The sequence below is a fragment of the Pongo pygmaeus genome, chromosome X, assembly GCF_028885625.2.
Source record: "Pongo pygmaeus isolate AG05252 chromosome X, NHGRI_mPonPyg2-v2.0_pri, whole genome shotgun sequence".
Lineage (NCBI taxonomy): Eukaryota > Metazoa > Chordata > Mammalia > Primates > Hominidae > Pongo > Pongo pygmaeus.
Genome location: NC_072396.2, coordinates 155602702 through 155623285, shown reverse-complemented (window position 1 = coordinate 155623285; position 20584 = coordinate 155602702). Strand labels below are relative to the sequence as shown.

The 20584-nt window shown below is 52.5% G+C and overlaps 2 protein-coding genes across 12 annotated transcripts in view; one reads left to right on the top strand and one right to left on the bottom strand.

Moving 5' to 3' along the window:
- CD99L2 (CD99 molecule like 2) overlaps nucleotides 1–14084 on the top strand; it is a 130779-nt gene extending 116695 nt beyond the window's left edge. For 3 of the 6 annotated variants that reach the window (XM_054472170.2, XM_054472168.2, XM_054472166.2), the window contains 5 exons: nucleotides 2911–2949; nucleotides 4108–4227; nucleotides 8574–8591; nucleotides 10030–10095; nucleotides 11332–14084. In XM_054472170.2, coding sequence (XP_054328145.1) covers nucleotides 2911–2949; nucleotides 4108–4227; nucleotides 8574–8591; nucleotides 10030–10095; nucleotides 11332–11396 — 308 coding nt within the window. In that variant the 3' untranslated portion in view covers nucleotides 11397–14084. The remainder of the gene's footprint in view (nucleotides 1–2910; nucleotides 2950–4107; nucleotides 4228–8573; nucleotides 8592–10029; nucleotides 10096–11331) is intronic. The other 3 variants (XM_054472169.2, XM_054472167.2, XM_054472171.2) reach the window with 1 other exon arrangement.
- Nucleotides 14085–15372: 1288 nt separating this feature from the next.
- Nucleotides 15373–20584, bottom strand: part of MTMR1 (myotubularin related protein 1) — a 73912-nt gene continuing 68700 nt past the window's right edge. For all 6 annotated transcript variants that reach the window (XM_054471671.2, XM_054471669.2, XM_054471672.2 and 3 more), the window contains one exon: nucleotides 15373–17883. In XM_054471671.2, the coding sequence (XP_054327646.1) occupies nucleotides 17719–17883 (165 nt within the window). In that variant the 3' untranslated portion in view covers nucleotides 15373–17718. The remainder of the gene's footprint in view (nucleotides 17884–20584) is intronic.

The following is a 20584-nucleotide window of genomic DNA, read 5'->3' as shown; positions in this document are numbered from 1 at the left end:
ATCAAACTGTTTTCCATAGCAGCTGCACCATTTTACATGCCCGCTAGCAATGTTTAGGGGTTCCAGTTTCTTCACATCCTTACCAACACTTCTTCCTTTCTCCCCCTCTCTCCCTTCCCCTTGTCTTCTTTCCTTTTTCTTTTTTTGGATTATAGTTATCCTAGTGGATATGAGATGGTGTCTCATTATGGTTTTGGTTTGCATTTCCCCAGTGACCAACAGTGTTGAGCATCTTTTCATGTGTTTATTGGCCATTTGTATGTCTCTTTGGAGAAACATCTATTCACGTCCTTTGCCCATTTTTAGATTGAATGATTTGCCTTTTTATTATTGAGCTGAAGGGGTCCTTTATATATTCTCAATACTAGCTCCTTATCAGGTACATATTTTGCAAATATGTTCTCCTATTCTGTGGGTTGTCATTCTACTTTCTTGATGATGTCCTTTGAAGCACACAAGTTTTTAATTTTGACAAAGCCCAATTTAGTTTTTCTTTTGTTGCTTGCACTTTTAGTACTGAAGTTTTTACTACGATCTGATCTTTTCCATTTTCAGTTTCTGGCTTTAGGATCATATTTAGAAAGTCGTTTTTTACCCCAAGCTAATAGAAATTCCTTACTCCTAAATTTTTCTATAGTGCTTTTACGCCTTCATCCACTTTATTTTTACTAGGAACTGATCTTCATGGATGGTATTGGGTTGGGTAATTTTATTTTATGCCCGTGACTCATCACCAATACCATCTTTTGCACACGGTGCATTTTGTAAAGTAACGGGGTTCAGCCTGTGCCTAGAGGAAGTAAGCAGAGCTCAGTAGCCCAGCGTGGCTCAAAGCCGTGACCTCGGCTTGGTTAACTCCAGTGGCCTGTGTGGCTGTCTTCAGGTTCATGCAGTGAGAAAGGACAGAAGGATCTAAGATGACTGGCTGTTTTTTCTTCCAGATGTTTCTTAGCCTCACAGTAGTTTCAGTTCACATGCCCATCTGAGAAGACCTGCCCACAGGATGGGATCACTTTTTTTGAGGAGGAAGAGAAGCACATTTTTGTCATCTTTTTAGGACAAGACCTCCTGTAATCACAAATGGTCAGATAGTTAGGAATTGCTGGAGCTGTGAACTATTGAGCTTTGAGTCTTTTTGAAAGGCTGGGAGAGTCAGCCCTTCTGTCCATTTGTCCCTGGGGGGAAATTAGGAAGGGGCTCGACCTGTTGATGTTTCTTATCACAGCCTGTTGCTCAGCAGTCTCGTGATGTCAAAGTTGCTGGGAATCCTTGTGGCCAAGTACTCCTAAGGGAAAGGAGACCTGAGAACACTCAGTTTCCTTCTGCCTTGAGGTGAAAGAATAGGTTGAATTACTCAGAGTCCAGAAAAATGGAAGTCTAGTGACATGAATACATTAGCAGAGGATGCCATCACGACAGCCACCTCCAGCACAGCAGAGGGGACCTCTCTGTTGATCTGGCTACACACAGTGACCCCCATCTTCCTGTTTGTTATGCTTTCTCCAACAGCAATGATTGTGTGCGTGTATTTTTTTTGTTTGTTTGTTTTTGGTTTTTAATGCTGGTGTTCTTTGTTAATAACAATTCATATCCAATCAGGGATCTTTATACAATGCGTAGAGCTCAAGGATTCAGCCTTAGGTGGGAACATAACAAACCTCATTTTTCCCCAAGAATCTTTTATATATATATATATATTTTTTTATTATACTTTAAGTTGTAGGGTACATGTCCCTAATGTAAATGATGAGTTAATGGGTGCAGCACACCAACATGAATCTTTTTTTTTTAATAGGCTTTGTTTTTTAGAGCAGTTTCAGTTTCACAGAAAAATAGAGAGGAAGGTACAGAGAGTTCTCCTATTTCCCCCACCCCCACATGTGCACAGCCTCCCCAACTATCAACACCCCCCCACCCTGCCAGAGTGGTAGATTTTTACAACCCATGAACCTCCATTCCTCCTGACTCTTTGATTGGTGAAGGAAATGTTGGAGCTCATTTGCCTTCAATATCCCAGGGCGGTTTCCCCTGAGAACCCCGGGCTCTGGGAACACAGTCTCCCTCCATTAATGAGTGTTCAGCCCTGAGAAGAGGGTGGCATGAACGGTGAACTCAACGCTAATTAAGGTACTGAAATGGCACCAGTGGCTTGTCAGGGAGTAGCTGTCTGTGGAAGGGGTGCGTGCGTGCGTGTGTGCATGTGTGCATTTAACTCTCTGCAGTACTATCCGTGTGTGATTTGTGTGACCGCCACCATAGTCAATATACAGAACAGTCTGCCACCACAGGCTCATTTGTGACACTGTTGCTCATTTATAATCATAGCCAACTCCCTCCCTCCCAACTCTCACCAGCCCCTGCCAGCATTCATCTGTTCTCCATCTCTGTGATACTTCAGATCCTTTTGAATTTCAAAATAGTGGATAAGGGATCGTGAGCCTACATTTGTTTATGTTCCAAGAGTGACTTCAGCTATAGTTGAGGCAGTGGCTACGTCAGAGACCCGTGGTGGTGGCATTCAGAGTAGGGCTTTCCCGGCACAGCACCCCACCCCCCCACTTATGGTGAGGCTGCTACGTGCAGCTGCACCGCTGGTAGCAAAGAGGTGAAATAGAATACTGTGTGTAAAGAGCCCGGCATGTGAGGCATGCTCAGGGCAAGGTGGCTGCCATTTTAATAATAAAAAGTTCCACCTGGTGGCCTGGGCTTTGCAGGTGGTAGGCATAAGAAAGCAGGCCTCACTGCAGTCCAGTAGAAGCCTACGGGTGATCCACTGGTTGGGGTCTTGTCGCATAGGTGGGATTGGAAGGGCCAGCACTGCCATCCATCTCGCGGAGGCCTGAGCTCGAACCTGAGCTCGAACCTGAGCTGGCTGGTCGCTGGCACTAAGTGCTTTTGTCTTTTCTTCAGGTGATGGCCGGTACGGCAGCAATGATGACCCTGGATCTGGTGGGTTTCTGAATCCTGAGGCTCCTGTTGGCCATGTGAAAGGAAAATGAATCTCAGGACCCCAAAATCACTAAGCCAAGGGAAAAGTCAAGCTAGAAACTGCATCAGGCAAACGTGCCTCCCATTCTATTCCTAAATAAGATAGCTACAAAGATGGAAAAGGCTGCACACCTCCCTCACAATTTGCCTACAAAGAAATTGCTTATGGGCCTCAATATCTTTACCCTAAAACAGTTCTGTGAATTTCACCCTGGCAATATAAACTGATAGCTGATCTTTACAGAGGGAGAGAGAGCCGTCCCTCTGCTCCCCTGATACAAATGCATCTCTGATTGCTTCCTCTGCCCAATTGCTTATGTAAAAATGCAGATTCACTGAGCCAGACGAAATTGTGTATTCAGTGAAAGGCTGGTCAAGGACTCAAAAGAATGCAACCTTTTGTCTCTTTCTCTTACCTCCCTATGACCTGGAAGCACCCCACCTCTACCCCTGCTTTGAGTTGTCCCACCTTTCTGGACCAAACCAATGTACGTCTTACACATATTGATTGATGTCTCATGTCTCCCGAAATGTATAAAACCAGCTGTGCCCCCGCCACCTTGGCGCATGTCATCAGGACCTCCTGAGGCTGTGTCATGGGTGTGTCCTTAACCTTGGCAAAATAAACTTTCTAAATTGATTGAGGCCCGTCTCAGATATTTCACAGCAACTACAAGGAGACATAGTGCTGGCCCACTCTGGTCTCAGAGTTGGCCTTCCCCTGAACGTTTCCAATAGATAATCATGAGGCCAATAGAGGGGTGTAGCCATTTGAAGGAAGGAAGCATGAAGATTGGGGTGCCGGGGGAAGTAGCCCAGTGGGAAGCCTGCAGGGCCTCAGTCACAGAGAGCTCTGCACCATTTCCATGTCTCCCTTTCAAGCTCCTCAAAAGTGAAGTCCTTACAGAAAACGAGAAGTCCTAGGCAAATCCAAGGGGGCACCATGTCTTTGTAACGCCTTAGATCTGTGTGGCATGGCCCTCTCCTACTGGCTTGGGGGTTGGGGGCATCTGAATGAGCTTAGGTTGGTGCTAGAGGAGAAGCAGGCTCCCAGGCTGCTCCCTGTGGTGCTTTGGCTCTGACCTCACCTGTCCTCATTTCTCCCCCTTCTTCACGCAGGCATGGTGGCAGAGACCGGCACCATTGCCGGGGTGGCCAGCGCCCTGGCCATGGCCCTCATCGGTGCCGTCTCCAGCTACATCTCCTACCAGCAGAAGAAGTTCTGCTTCAGCATTCAGCGTAAGTGCAGCCACCCATTCATGGCTGGGAACCAGCTGGCAAGGTCTTCGGAGGGAAAGGGGCCAGGACAGATCCAGATCCCTCCACAGCCAGCCTGAGACCCACTCCCAAGCAGACTTCCTGGGACGGGGGTGGAGGCTACAGTTTTGGAAATCCCTGGGGACAGATCTAGGCTGAATTAAAGTGTAAACCAGCCCGCAAGAGCGCATGGGGCTGGCCCTGATGACCTGCACCTTCCAGGGCCCCAGCTCCCAGGGGTATTTCTGTGGGGACAGAGCTCAGTGACCATTGTGATGTTTCCTTCACGTAGAATGGGAGGGACCCTGGACTGCACCCATAGCTTCAGACCTCAGCCAAGGGGATGAGGGCCTTCGGAGGCCTGCGTCTCCAGCTCCCTCCCGTGCTGCTGGCTCCCTCAGGAGCAGAGGGCAGCAGTTCCTGGGGGTTTGCAAAGCACGGCCCTTATTGCTCTGGCAGTGCCCCCGTCACATCCTGGGAAGTCACTGCCTGGTGCTCTTCTTCCCACGAGCCACAAACTATATGGAATCATTAATTGCTCCAAAGAGGTAGGAATGTGAGAGAAAGAATGGTGTGGTTCCCCCCCCACCCACCACCCTTTACTAGGTTTTTAAAAGACAGTTTTCATCTCATGCTGTAGCTGTGAGTCTTGGAAGTCATGGATTAATGGAATAGTTACAAATGGAATCCTGTCTTCACCCATCGGCGCCCCACATCAGGGAGCCCTGTGGGGATGCTGTTGAGGGGACAAGAAGACCTTGCATGTCCCTTTTATAAGCACAGATGGATGCTGTGTCACTGTTTGCTGAGTGGAGCGTGTCTCCAGTTCAAGGCTGGCAATTTTCAGTTCAAGTGACAGAATGTGACTCGGCTGTAGCTTGTCTCTTTCCACTCCTTCCTCGGCCCCTTTGATGCAATGGGAAGCTTAGAAACAACCCACCTGGGTCTTTCCCTGCCCTTGCTTTGGTCCTCTGCCCTTAAGTCTAGCCCGAGCTGAGCTTCCCAGAAAACTAACCTGGGTCCCAAGATGCTTTACTGAAGTGTCCAACTCTTTATTCATCTGACCATCATATTTGTTTACTTCACTCTTGTAGAACATTCTTGACCAGGGCGACACGCCCAGCAGGCACAGCAGTACTGCAGGAGCACGTTGACATGTCAGTGCACAGCCTGCAAAACTGTTCATGGCCACCCTGCTTGAGATCCCACTGACCCACCGTGGATCCGGAAGCTTGACTGTAGAGTGGCGTGAGCAGGGAATGGGTCAGACAGAGTCCAGGGCTGGGGACTGGATTGTTTTTAGAGTTACTCTTTTCCCTCAAATCAAAAGTCAAGGAATCCTCTAACTGGTGAAAAAGATGGGAATTCAACCTAATTGCTTGGACACTGATATTTAGAAGGAGACATTGGGTGACAGGGTCGAGTTGCACTTAGTGCGGTGGGGGCAGTTTTGCATCAGCCTCCTGGGCTGTGCCTGGAACAAGGAGCCCAGGGCAACCAGGTACATAGTCACAGCCCTCGATCTCTGACCGTGTTCTTATTGCATTTGGCAAAAAAGTAGAAGCCGCCTAATACAGGGGGTTTCTGTCCAAGAGGCCCCAAGGCTGTCGTCCGTGGGCTCTCCCTCCGGCAGGTGGATTGGAATGAGATGGGGATTCTGGGACACAGCTCAATCCACATGGCCTTCCCCATGGCCAGGGATCCTCATTTGAAACTGCTCTTTGGGCTGGGAACTCTCCATACTCGTCTCCCCTCCCTGCTTTAGAGGGGAGGGAGCAAGGACCTGGCCAGGGACACTTTGGGAGAACAACTCAGAGCATCCCGCTTGCCAGGAGAGGACTGAAGATTTTGGATAAGCGTCCAGGTTCTCAAGGTGGCCTCTTGGGAAAAGATAAAAGCCCAGATTTAGATTAAACCAGGCCTGTAGGACAAAGTTAGAACTGACTGACAGAAAAATATCTTTCCTGTATGACTGATTAAACTAGTTGGTAACTAAAATGTCATTGAACAAATATTTATTATTAAAAAAAATCCTACACCCAGAGATGTCCTCAAAATGGAGGCCACAGTGGCAGGGGAGGTCCTGGTGGCTGGCTAGAGGGCTTCTCCTGTTTGGACCTTTGCTGGAGAGTTTATTTGGCTGGAAGCACCATGTCAGGTACATTTTGGCCTTGATTTTATGATGATTTCCCCTTCTAGGTGGCTGGGGTGGCAAGGAGGTTTGCTTCGTAGCAACAAAGTAGTTGTGAGCTCTTTGAACAAAAAGGCTAATGCCCTGGGAGCCAAAAGGTCTCACTGGTGAGGTTTGCCAAAGCTGTATGAGTTCACTGGGGCTGCCAGAACAAAGAGTCACAAACTGAGTGGCTCAAAACAACAGAAGCTGATTCTCTTCCAGTTCCAGGGGACTCGGGAGGTTCCTTGGCTTGTGGCCGTATTATTCCAATCTCGGTTTATATCCTAAATCCAGAATGACCTCATCTTAACGTCCTTAACTTAATTACACCTGCAAAGACCCTGTTCCTGAATAAGGCCACGTTCACAGGTTCCAGGGATGAGGACACACGCAGATCTTTTTTGGCATGGGGCGGGGCATCCTTCACTAGAGCATCATTAGCCTAATGGTGAGATGCAACAGTCCGCAGTTTTCAAATCCATGCCCATTACAAAACTGGGTGAGATGGCCAGGCCAAAGGATGGCTTTGAGACTTTAAAAAGCATGCTGGGTAAAAGAAACTATTTAAACTACAGGTCTGTAGTTCCTAGTAACAGCAGCGTCCCGGGCATCGTGCGCTTGCCACCTACCTGCCATTGCCTCTCTGCCGGGCTCTGCACGGGGGTGAAAAGCCAGCCCTGTAACTCGGCCTGGCAAGGGCAGGGCCATGGATGGGGAGAGTTCTTGGGCTGAGCAGACAGGGTGGCCGGCTTGGGCCCTCTCCTGCTGGGCCCTCAGTTTCCCCATCAAGGGTATCTCGACTTCCTTCTGCTCTGGAATTAAAAAGTCAGAGGCTGGCTTGAGGCTGCTCAGGTGTCAGTAGGAACAGAGAGAGAAAAATAGGTTGATTTCCAAAGCACAAAGTGAACATCTTGATTGTATCTGTCTCTGTGGGACATTAAAATGAAAGGAAAATACATTATTTTCACGCTTATTTCCTAAAACGGGCCAGTGTGAGGTTTTGCAAATTGCATCAGCAGGCAAAGCGGGGCAGCTCCCAGGAACCCCGTCGGCCCAGTGTGTCCATCTTGGATTTCACTGCCCTTCCCCTCCAACCTTCCTTCTCCCACGGTGCCTTCCTGTGTGGCTGTCTCCCCAGGCTAGAGGCTGGGAGTCCTCCTGTCCCCCACCTCGTGTCAGTGCATTCCCCAGTCCTGGGATTTGTGCCACCTGCGTAGGTCTCCTCTTGAGCCACACCTCCCTATCACCATTGCCATGGCCCCTGCCAGTCCAGAGCCAAGGTCTTCTCCTCATCTTCCATCCGGAAGGTTCCATAGACCTTTTTGCCTGTCCAGTCTCCTCCACACCTCACGCTCCTCCGGGGGGACCTGTTTTAAAATGCCTGGATCCCCCTTATGCTTCCTGCTGCCCTCAAGGTCCTGGCTGAGCCCCTGAGTTTGGCATTGGAAGCCCTTCATGGTTTGGTCCCAACCACATCCTTTCCCCTCCATAGGCCTCCCAGAGGCCTTTCACTTCCCCAGGGCGCCACGTGCTCTCCATCCCCATCCCGGGCCTCTGGCCTCTGCTGTTCCCTGTCCTGACATAGCTCCGCAGGCTTGGAGCAGCCTCTCCCAGCCTGTGGTCCCACAGCGCCCCCTGCTGACCTCACCTGGTGCTCAAGGGGTGGGATTGGGCCGGTTGGTTTCTGTGTCTGCGACTCCCAGCTCGCCTTGCCCCCTCAGTGATCAGGAGTCTCTGGACCGTCCATTCCGTGGCGGGGCTGCGTGTACATCATGTCCCTGGCACCTGGCCTTGGCCAGAATCAGGAGGGGTCCCGCAGACGTTTGTGGGGTGGCTGAACACACTGAGAAGCTGGGGGTTGGGCCTCCTGTCCCCACTCTTTCCCCTGAGTCTCAGCCACTGCCACATGGAGACGGTGGTAGAGGGGGCCGGGTGCAAAACACCAAGCCCTGGGGAGACAGCAGGAGGTGGCTGCGAGGAAGGCCTGTCCCCACCACTGTGGCCCTCAGGTGCTCTTGGCCTCTGCTGCTGCCAAAAGGCCCATGCTGGGGACCCTTGGCTTCCCTTGCCTTTGCCCTCAGTGTGGAAAGCCCGCATGTTTGCTGTCGGGAGCGCTCTTACTCCAGGGATTCTAAGCTTTGTGTCTTGCCTTCAGATGCCGCAGAAGGTCAAGGTAACGCTGCTTTGCCTTCCTCACTTTCCTTTTGCTTCAGCCTTGATGCTTCCTCATTCGCCCCCTGCTCTGGCGCTTCCTTGCCGCTCTTCTCCCTCCTGCTTCCCTGGCACTCACCGACATGGCTATAACCGGGACCATCTTTAGCTTGCCCTGATGCGTGTGAGAGGGTGCCACCTGCCAGACACTGTCCCCAGGCTGGATGTGGCAGGGGCGGGGGGAGAGTTGAGGTGCCATGGTGAGGACTCAGGTGCCCACTGGTGGTCGTGCCTGGGGAGCACATAGAGGGCCACCCACAGGAAGGAGACGACCCAGCGCCCACTGGGTTGGCAGCTAGCAGTGATCACGAGGCTCAGGGTGTGTCTCCTGGCCTCCACCTGTCAGCTGGGAAGGTGCACCTGGGGCAGCTTCCACTGTACTCATCACCTGCCCCACTCTGCGTGGGGCCGGCCACACCTGCCAAAGAGCAACGCCCGCATTTGCCACAGGCCCATTTGGCTCCCACCTCAAGCCCAGCAGCCACCGGGGCAGGCAGGTGGTGGGCATTCTTGTTTAGGCAAGGAGCCTGTAGCCCAGGATGATGGCTTGACTTGCACTGGTGCCCGGTCGGTCGGTCGGTCGGTCGGTCGGTCGGAACCATGCCCCAGTTTTCCCACAGACCCGGGGCTGAAGGGTTCCAGTCCCTGTGCTACGCAGGGATGAGACGCAGACTCTTGACTCTCTGCAAGCAGCAGCAGGGGTGGGGTCCGCTCTAAGAACTTGAACACTGGCCCTTGCTGGCAGGAGGGGATGCTTGGTACAGTCCCCAAATCCCTCTTGTAAATAGGTGTGGAGAAAGCCTAGATAACTAACTAGACTGAAGCAGCTGTTGGTGGGCTGGCCCCTCCAAGCTCAGGTGGACACAGCGGTTATTCCTGCTGCTGGGGGGAGCAGTTGGCCTCCGCGCAGGTGTTGCTGGGAGGCTGCATGTGGGCAGGAGGCTTTGCTGCATCTACGTGGTGAGCCCCACTCAGCCGTCTGCCCCTCCCTGCCCTGCATCCATCAGTCACTCATAGCAATTGGCTCCCTGGCCCTCAGGCCGCACACGGACCTGTGGATGGTGCTGAGAGCCCTGCCATCGGGCGCCCCCTCCACTGGGCGGAGCTGCCATCTTGACGTGGTGGCAGCTGCCCTGTGGGGATGGAGTGCCGGAAGCCTTCGCTGCATGTCATTGATATTTCTGAGAACGATGATGAGAACTCCTGGGCAGTGAATTCTGGGACGAACAGTCTTCATCCGGATAAGGATGTTGAGGTGGCTCAGGGTGCGGGGTTTTGAGCTCCCTAGGGGAGCTGTGCTGCTTTTTTAGCTGCAGAGGACTTGGTCAGGAGTTCTCAGTCACAATTGGGGACCCCTGGGTCCCGTGCGCATCACTAACTCTGCCCTTTTCCCTTTGCAGAGGGTCTCAACGCAGACTACGTGAAGGGAGAGAACCTGGAAGCTGTGGTGTGTGAGGAACCCCAAGGTGAGGACTTTGTACTCACTGTCCCTTGCTGACGCTTTCCTAGTTGGTCCCAGCACTGAGCAGAACTGTGCTAGAGAAGCAGGGAAGCACAGAGGCGTCTGCTTCTAAAACGTCTGGCCAGAGCAAAAGCCTGCCGTGATCAGCCTGCCTCCCGGTTTCATGAGCCCAAAGATGCTGGGGTGACAGCCAGGGCCATCTGCTGCCATGCCCGTGACTTCTGGGCATTGCCGCTGCTCAGCCCCTGCCCTTGATGCATCTGAGCCAGAGCCCCAGGCACCTCTGCTCCCCATCAGCGAAAACAATTACCTCCTGAACAGAGCCGTGGAGAGGCTTTTCACCAGACCTAGAACTTTGCCCTTTGCAAATCGCCACAGGCAAGAGGGAACTGGGTTAAAACCCAGACCCTATGGTCAACACCTGTGCCCCTCCCGCCCCCTTCTGTGGTCATCAAGCACTTTCTGGATTCAGGAGCTGTTGGCAATTTGAGGTCGCATAAGTTCAGGCCACAGGCCTAGAGTGCCCAACTGCTCGAGGCAGATATGACCTGTGCCCACGGGATGGCAATGAGGAGGTCCGGAAAGGCTTGCTGAGGTTGGGGAGCAGGCCGGCTTCCCAGCAGCCGAGGCCTGGTGGCGCAGGCAGGGAGACTAGGACAGCTCAGGCGAGTGTTGCCACTGGAACTGCAGTGCAGCAGCCGTGGGGACTGGGCCTGGGAGACCAGGAGGGGCTCAGCCTGTGCGGTGTGTACTGGGAGCCAGGTGCCCTACGATGCTGCTGAAGATGGGTGGCAGTGCTGCACCAAATGAACTAAAATAGGCCTGGGTTCAGATGTGGAAAAATGGATTCCACTGTCGCATCCACTGTCGTGAGCTTTGCCACAGTTAGCCACCATGAGGCCAGCATCTGTGTGGGCAGGTACTAGGTTGAGCACTTTATTTAAAATAATCCTTCCAGCAGTGCTGGCAGGAACATGCTCATTTTTTAGGTGAGGAGATGGAGGCTGAGCTGTTTCCAATCTCCCCTTGACCCGCCCAGAACCGCTCCCAGGCTCAGGATAGTCCTGACTGGGGACAGGGAGTGGGTCCCAGAGGGAAGGTGGCACAGGCAGGGCTAAGCGGTCCCCCACGGGATACAAAGGGAAACCCAGTTCTGTTCCCAGCACGGGCTTGCTGCTGTATCTGCTGCTTCTGTGCAAGACAGAGCAGAATTCCTTCTGACGGCCTCTTCTTCCCCTAGTGAAATACTCCGCGTTGCACACGCAGTCTGCAGAGCCGCCGCCGTCCGAACCAGCCCGGATCTGAGGGCCCTGTCCAGCTGCAGGCATGCACAATGGTGCCACCGCTTGTCACCCAGCTCCCCCCTACCCCTTCATTTGGACCCGCAGCTGCTGTGCTGCTCTGTGTCATCGGCTCCTTGTCGGTCTGAGTTTTCCGGATGAGCTCTGGGTGTTTGTGAGTTTGGTTTCTCTGCCCTGCCCCAAGTGTGCTGAGACTTGGTGCCGAAATTCAAGAGCCAGCTCTGATAGAAAGCCAGCACCAGCCTCGGGAGCTGCTGAGCCACCGACTCCCAAAGCCAGCCTGCCTCCAGCTTTACCGAGCACAGGATGCGGGGGCCAAGATGACGCTGGGGCCTGATGACATTTATGCTTAGGGGACAAGAGTTTGAACTCAAGGGACTGTGACCCCTCTGCACACTGGAGTGGCTCATTGTGGCAGGTTTCTGCCAATAGACAGCCCCTGACAGTGGCCTCAAGGAGCTGCAGGTGGGGGGCTCAGCCTGCACCCACTTCACTTGGAGCCCCTGCAAGGAGCGAACCGGTCAGCACCAAGTAACACCACACACACACAGCACCCAGGATGATGGTTTCACTTCAGTCTTCCCCATCCCAGGTTTTATGTTGCTGGGTCCAAGCGGAGGCTTTCAGTGATTTAAGTGCAAACATGCATCTCATGATAGTCCTGCCCTGAGAGTTTAGGAATCTTCTGGATAAGTATGAAGCAATTCGTAGGCCTGTTTCCCATCTGATTCCACAGGGGGCTGGGTGTGGCCTTCGGGTTAACATGAGAAAGGTCTTTAGCAATCATTTCTGCATTGGAGATGAGTTTTATCCTGTGTTGGGGAGAGGTGCTCACCCTCCACCCTGTCTGTATCTATTCCTATTTTGGTAGCAAGAGCGGCCGATGTCAAGAACGAGCATCAAAGCCAGAATCATGCTTGTTGTTTGCTTAAAAATGTAATTGGGGGCAGCGGGGGAGGAGAGCGGAAAGAGACATTCGCTTGGTTTAGTGAAACGCACGTGACTTTGTAGCTCTGTGGTCAGCCTACTTGTCTGTTCTGAGGGAGAGTGCGTGGGGACCCATGCTCTCCGTGGCAAACACAGGAACCCCATGACTAGCCCCTCACCTGGCATGGAGCTGCCTGGTTTGGGCTGGAGCGGAGCTGGTTTCCTGGAATGTTCCTTTGGCCCACATGTGGTTCTGTCCCGGTGAGCTCTGTTGTCAGAGGCTCATGGGACAGAACCACATGCTAGGGTCTAGGGCCCCTGTCTACTGACAATCAGTTTGCCGTGTCAGAAAGCGCTTCCGAAAGCAGATATGAGTTACCAGACAGGCAGGATCTTACAAAACTCACGGGCCTCTTTGGTCTGCATGATGGCCCCACGCGTTCCACCGAGCGGGACTGTCCGCTGAGCGGGATGAGCCAACTCCAGTTTCGTAAGGAAACCACTGGAATCTGCAGCCCCCACATGCATCTGTCTAACGCGTGCCTCGTGTTCCTTTTGCAAACATGCCTGTGGTGGAGGGTAGTCAGTTGTAGCACTGTGTGTCTCAAGGCTGCCTTGTGAGGCCATTCCCAGTGCGTGCCCGTGAGCTCCTTACCACCCCTTTTCCTGCTCGGCCCTTGAATCCCTGACAGACCTGGACCATGTAGCTGAAGGGGGACCCGCAGCGCTGCAGAAATGCCTCTGTGTGGTGCTATGAAGGAAAGAAACCTTGGCCTGGTCTCGAGAAGCTTCCCAGGCTTCAGGAAGTTAGTAAGGGTGGGGTGGCTTGCCGGATTGGCCTGTTTCCAGGGCCTCCCGCACTCATTGGCCAGATTGTGAACTTTGTCAGGCTTGTCCCTCCCTGATACCAAGTACGGGGAGAGCTGATGGCCCCACCCTCTGGCTGGTGCTGGGCCGGAGGTGGCTATGGAGGATTTTGGCATGCGTGGCCTGTCGCCACCTGGACAGTGTGACCTCAGGGGTTGTCCACTTTACCTTTATGGTGAGGCCTATCGGATGGCTAAGTCCTTGAAACCCTAGAGCTGTGACGTAGAATATGTACTGTCTGTGAAACCGTGTTCGCAGTAGCACTGACTGCAGTTGAGAGAGACCCATTTTGCTCTCCCTTATCTCCCCCGCCGGGTGCTTTCTGCACAAAGCCTAGAGCCTGGCACTCAAGCCCACCGGTGGCAGCTCCTAGTGACTGGACATGCCTGGAAGACCCCTCAGCCGTCTGTTTGCAGAACGTTCATTTCAGGAGCTTCTCCCTCCCACAGACATCTTACACTTGCTCGACACTGCCACCTGCAGAAGCCTAGCGGGCTCTAGTCACCATGTGTCTATCTGAAGGTTGCACTGGCCAGCATGGGCCTGTCCCAAGCGAGAGGGGAGACACAGCGGACTGAAAGGACTGGTTGAAAGTGGCCAATCTCTGTCAGCTTAATTTGGCAGAGAAAATTTGTAACAACTCTGAGCACGTGCTGGGTGAAGTCACAGCTCAAGGAAAGATACAGATGGGCAGGAGGAGGTGTGCGTGGCTTCTGGGGTGGGACCCAGAGGGGAGGCTCTGGGACAGGGGCTGGGGTTCAGTGCCGGGGCCCTGAGGAAGAAATGGGGACTGATCTCAAAATTCCAGAATTCCCTGTACATCTGTTCATGTGCTTGTGTCCAGGTGTGAGTTGTAAACTGTCTAGTGTTTGCATTAAATAAAATGGCACCGAGCAGATCCTTGTCTTCTGATGGTGTTAAGGCACGCCCTTGGTCAAGTGTTGCCACTTTTCCCGAAAGTAATTTATGATGCAGAGCTGACCTCCTCCCCCTCCCCCCGCCCCGCCCCCAGCTGAAGGTATTTCTCTAGAAGCTTAGAATTCTTGCACTTACCCCTCAGTGACTAGCTCAGTGTCGTCAGGACTTCCAAGGGTGACCCCTCACCGTACAAGCAGCTAAGGCCAGGGGATGTGGAGCGACCAATGTCCTGGGGTTGTTAGAGAGGGCAGAGGCAGGAGCAGAGTGCTGCGGGGCCGCTCCCGGGCTACGTGGGTTGCCCAGTCCGGGGCTGCCCAGTTGGGGTCTGGAAGCAGCAGAGTCCCAGGCTCACAAATCCCAAGTCAAGTCGACTGCTCTGCCGCCTTCAAAGCAGGCTGGTAACCAGTGGAGGTTCCAGTTAGTTACGTGCAGCAGTTGTTTTTCAAGCAGAAAGCTGAGTGAGAAAGGAGCCCTGCACTTCGTCACTTGTTGCAGCCTCATGGAGAGTGGCCCGTTTGGGATAAAAAGTATGTCCTTCTCATCAGCTCGCATGTTGGCTTCAAATTGAGAAGACGACAGTTCAGTTCAGGGCATTTCAGCATGAAAACAACAAGATGCAGTGGAGCCTGGGTTTTAACATGGAGGTCGGTTGTTTTTTCATTTTGTTTTGCCAACCTCGGCTTCTAGTGAAATAACATCATCAGGTCCTCTCAAACCCGAGACCACCATATGCCTGTCTCGTGCAGGAGTTCTGCATGGCTAGCAGGGGCCTTGCTTGCTGCTCTGGTCTCACTGCTGGGGAAGGCTGGCTGGCAAGCAGTCCCCTGGGCATCCTCTGTGCCTGATAAATACCGGGCTCTCTGGCTCACTCAGTAGTAACGTGTGTGGACAGGGACCCCACACCCTTAACACACAGGGCACAGGGGGTGGTGCGATTTCATCCAGGCCTTCCTAGCCCGGAAAAGGTGAACACCCCTTTGGGGTGGGGGCAGTTTGAGGCCTTAGAGAGCACTGCACTTGCATGCGAAGGACTCATCGCCCTGACTGACTCTCAGGTGTCTCCAGACCTTTCCCCAAGTCGAGTCAAGTCGTCCACGTTTTCTCAAGGTTAGAGCTGAGGGCGTTTCTGACTTTACAATCAATCAATCAGTATTTCCTGTTTGTTTCAGCAAACATACTCAAGACTCATGATACATTTACGATTTAGTGAATGAATTAAATCACATAAAGGTACTTCTTTACATATATTAACTGTGCTTGACACACAGTAAACATTCAATCCATGTTATTTTATTACCGATTTTCCTCAAAGGAAAAATCTACTGAGATACTTAAAAAAGACCAGGGAGCAAACATATGATCATTTTCATTACATTTTGAAATACAGTGCAACAGATGAGACAAATACAATACTGTACCAGTTTTTAAAAACCTGAACCGTAAAGGTTTCGCATTCTAGTACACTTACTTAAAACAAAAATTGCTTAGATAACAAAACTATACTTCAAGTTGTTTTAGAAACAGTTCTGCACTAGGAACATACAGAGGAAAATGACCCGTTGTGCTTCTTTAAAATCGAATGAGCGTCTCTAGGGTCCTGCTGACGGAGCCCCCCCCCCCCCCCCCCCACCAAGCCTCCGCCAGGTGAGGTTCCCAGGGCCCACTCCGGGCACCAGCTCCCCCCAGCTTGGCTTCTCTGGTTTGTCGACGGCATCATCCAGTCCACACTATGTTTAATAGTCCTAGTCAGCCAGGGGATTACATATTTCTGGGAAGAAAATGGCAAATGTCCCCATTAAAAAAAAAATCAGTATATATCAATAACCCAGTATATCCATTCATAAATAAGCTTTCAGCTATGTTAGGAACGTAAAAGCTAATGTCGAACATGATTTAGCAACAAATCCCACATGTGATAAAAATGGAGAATTGATTTTAGGTTATCAAATTACCTTGAATAACTCTCTGTGGTATCTTATAGAAGGATAATTTTCCGTAAGAATCAGGAGGTTCCCAGTTAAAAAAAAAAAAAAAAAATCCATTCTCTATGAAAAAACCCTTAACATATTTTCAAAAATAAGGTCAATCTGTAGGACTTTGCCTGGAATCCAGTAATTTGAAACCAACCAGCTAACACTGCTATGCAGTCACACGGGGGTTTGTTTGACCTTAGGAGCCGCTGCAGCCGCCTCTGCCTCTAAAGGCTGAATTCCTGCAGCCCGTGGCGGGGTGGGGTGGGGTGGAGGGGGGGGCAGTTGCAGCAACGGGCACGGCACATGGGAGGGGCATGGCCTGCTGGGGCAGGACCCAGGTGTGCAGTAGTCATCTGTGGCATGTCACACAGAGGAGCTCAGAGCTATGGCGCTCAAGTGGATTGAACCAATTGGTGGTAAATTAATTCCTGCGAGAACCGATGGGGTCACAGAGCTCAAAGTCAGTAAGTAAAGGTTCAGGAGCGGGAAGAGAGGGCTGACCAGCTGCGGTCGGCTCTGGGAAGGGAAAACCAAGGGAAGTGCGTGCTATGCTTTTCCAAACCAAAGCCACAGCACGGTGGCTGCTTTCAAATATGAACAGGCAGCCATGTGAGTAAGCTGAGTTGAAGGAATTGTGATAAAATGAGAAATGATTTCATACAGGCAAATAACATAAGAACAGACTTGCTTTGATCCCAGCAGCTGGCTGCGGTAAAGTGGGGGTAGGAAACATGGCCAGACAGCCCAGGAGCGAGTGACAGGCAGTGCTCCTTGAAGGAGCCAGAGGCCAGCACCTGTGCACAGCTGCCAGAGGCCTCGGTTTACCCTCAGCGGGGCTGGAAGACTGAGCATGGCCGCTTGGTGCCATCCCCATGAATGGGCTGAGCCGCCCCAAGAGGCGAGTACCAGAGTGAGGTGAGGACAGAACACGTTGCCCTTGAAATGACCATGTTCAAATCCCATTTCAAATGCACCACAGAAAAATGAGCATGAGGTTTGTTGGAAAAGAATTTCTCCCACAGTACAGTTGAGCTGATCCCTCCTCAGGTGACTATCCTAAACGTAAAAAAGGACATAGGAAAATAAAGGCCTGTTTCTCTTCTCTAAAAATACCTTATATGTACACAACAGTAATTGTTAGAGGAGGACCCCGTGCATGAAGAAAACTGTGGAACAGAGGGCAGTGGCCTGTCTTCTCCCCAAGTACTTCATTCAAAACAGTTTTCAAGGTGTGGCCAAGAGCTGAGGGAAGCCACGGGGCTGGCAATGCGTCTTGAAGTGAATGGTGTTTGTTGTTGCTGAAGGATTTAAGTTGAAAAGAAATGGCGTACAGCTTTCTTGAAGCTCAGTACTGCATTCCGTTCACTTAGTTTCTCCCAGGCTGCCTGAATGCTAGAAGTTGCTTCACAGGGTGGACGTGACAGATGGCTCCCCTGTGAAACCGCTGACAGGAGGGTAACGGGCTGTTCACAAAACGAAAAGCACTTGCCAACAGTGGGAGCTGTCACCTAGCCACAGCTAGGTGACACAGCTGGGCCTAATCCTAAAAGACAAGATCACAAGCTACAGCCATAACAGTGGTCGCCAGGTCCCCTTCCTGAGCCACCGGGAGACAGTGGAGCAGCAGGCTGGCCTCGCCCGTCAGACCGAGGTGTGGACGGAGGTGGCGGAGTGGGAGGGCGAGGAGCCCCGCTCAGATGAGGATGAGACGGCGCGCGTGGCCACCTCCCGCTGTAGGCCCTCCACACGCTTCTGCAGCTCCGCCCTGACGGCCAGCAGCTCCTTGAGATTCTGGTGAATGGGCATCTGGAGGGAGCAGAGACAAAGCTGCATTATCAGGCCATCCTCCTATCACAGCGTTTCCACATGGAGATGCTGTTGGCTTCAGGAGCTTTTCACCGTCCGGACTCCTGGAGTGGCCAAAGTCTCCTGAGGCGTTGATCGATCTCGCGTCAGGTGGACAATGGGACCCCATCCCATGAGCTTTGGCCGCCACTGAGGCTGCCCTGCAGCTCCGGGGGCCGAGCCGCTGAGCCGGGATGAAAAGGCACCATGGGGAGGTTCCCACAGTTTCTCAGAAGACAAGCAGGCGCGGGGACACTGCGCACCATGGATCAACCGAGGGCGCCGTGTGCAGACTCGGCACGAGCAGTGTCCTAAAGACTGTGCGTCAGAAATGTTTCCACGCAGACCCCTTTCCAGCATCTCCATTATCTCTGTATTTTTGCATTTTTATAAATAGCTCTGCTGACTGAAAAATCCTTCTGTTAAATCAGCACTTTTTACAACTTGAAGCTGTGTTTTCATCAACCAGAGCAGGATCTGCCAGAAGCCCCCTGGAGCGGGCAGTGCCGGCAGCGGGTTGGGGAGCCTCCCCAAGGGACCAACCCCTCCCTCCTTGCTCAGCATCACCGCAATGCCTCACCTTAATTAGCTTTTCTCTTTTAAACCCATCAACTGTGGGGTGGGGGTGAATATAAACAAGAAAGATTTTCCTGGGGCATATGGGACATCCAGTCCTGCTATTTTATAGTCATAGCACCCAACCCACTCGCCTAACAAGCTGTCCCCAGCAGCTACTAGGACGCCAGACATCCAAGACCCAGCTTTTCTCGCCTGGAGCTCTGGCTGGGGGCAAGGCTGACCAGAGTGAGAGGTCACCGACTGGGGCTGAGGGAGAAACAGGGTGGGGTCTGGGGAGCTCCCTAGCCTTCCCTTGTCTCTGATCCCGTGTGTAAACAGCAGCCACAGGGCTGGCTCCTAAGCCTCAGCCAGGCCATGTGACTGGCCACTTAACACCTTCCAGGGACTTCTTCCCCCTGCCCTGAGAGGGGCCTCGAGGCCCTGTGCAGTCTGGCCCCAGCCTGGCCCTCTGGCTCACCTTTCACCAGGTCCTGCCCCGACTCCCTCAAAGGCCGAGCTGCTCCACCCTGTGTGCCAATGGTGATTAGCCCTCCTGGAGGGAGGGGGGACAGAAGGTGGATGAGAGCGAGACCGCAAAAGGGCAGCCAGGTCCCTCTAATAACAAGGTGCTCAGTAACCAGCACCCAGTGGGCTGAGAAGAAATGACCCCCTTGGGCAGGCCACAGGAAGAAGAGAGGGGACAGGAGTGGAGTGTGATGGCAAAGGCAGATCCCAGAGGCCTCTGGGAGGTAGCACCAGCTCCTCTCTTACCCTTAGGACCCATCTGGTGTGTGTTTTCCTGTCTGTAGGATCATTTAATTCTGATCAGACAAGGGACGCCTTGCAATCAAGTTCCCATTATCCATCTACAGGCATGTGGCCTCAGCAAGAAGCAAGACACGCAGGGAAATACACCACTGACACACACCCAGGGCAGAGACCCAGCACAGCTCAAACGCACCACTATCATCTCTTCACCAGCTGTTTGCATCTTTTCTCACATATTTCTTTTTTTTTTTTTTTTTTGAGGTGGAATGCAGTCTCACTCTCTCTCCCAGGCTGGAGCGCAGTGGCCCGATCTCAGCTCACTGCAACCTCCGCCTCCCGAATTCAAGCGATTCTCCTGCCTCAGCCTCCTGAGCAGCTGGGATTACAGATGCCCGCCACCACTGTGTCTGGCTAATTTTTGTATTTTTAATAGAGATGGGGTTTCACTATGTTGGCCAGGCTAGTCTCGAACTCCTGATCTCAAGTGATCTGCCCGCCTCGGCCTCCCAAACTGCTGGGATTACAGGCGTGAGCCACCACGCCCGGCCTACTCACATATTTTCATTTGCAACAAATCAAGGGCATGCCTGAAGGAATAGAAAACTTGGAGGCTTAAACAGAGGATTGTGTTAGAGAAAATTCCCGTCTAAGGGCCAGTCATGTTTGCCGCATGGGTGCTAGCATCACAAGACATACGGCAAGACAGTCCCAAAGGAAACAGGACGCCCCTGGGCCTTCCACACCCAGCCATCCTCTGATGGGTGCCCAAAGAACCCCTTTCTCGGCAGCCAATCGAGCCACTGCCTTCTCAGAGAAAAGAGGCCCAACAGGCTTGCATCTCCCCTGTTGTTTACCCTCCTGTACTCCCTCCCCTCCCCTCTCTGCCTCACCTGGCCCCTCAGGCCCTGTCACTGGACACCCACACCAGCCGCTGATCTCTGCCTGTCTTCAGTGCACTCCCCCACCCCCATTCCCACACCTAGGAGGTGTCCGACACATGCCTGTTGCATACAGGGTAACAAGCTGTGGCCCATGTACTCTTTTTCGGTTCTCTCTTCTGTGTAGCACAGTGGAGGGAGAATGCAAAAAGCAGGACCACCCACCTACTACCCTCCGAGCACAGTGCACTTGGAATGGATTCAATTCCTGCTCAGCAACCCCCTGTGAAGTCCCCGTGAGGCTCAGGACCCTGCTGCAGATCAGGCGGTGAGTCGCTGCCAGAGACGGGATCTGCCCCTGTCGGGGGCATCCTTCCACAACTACACGCACTGGGCAGCAAGATTTCAACCAAGTCACTGCTTCTCTGACCCTTCCCTCATTCTCTACATCGTGGAAT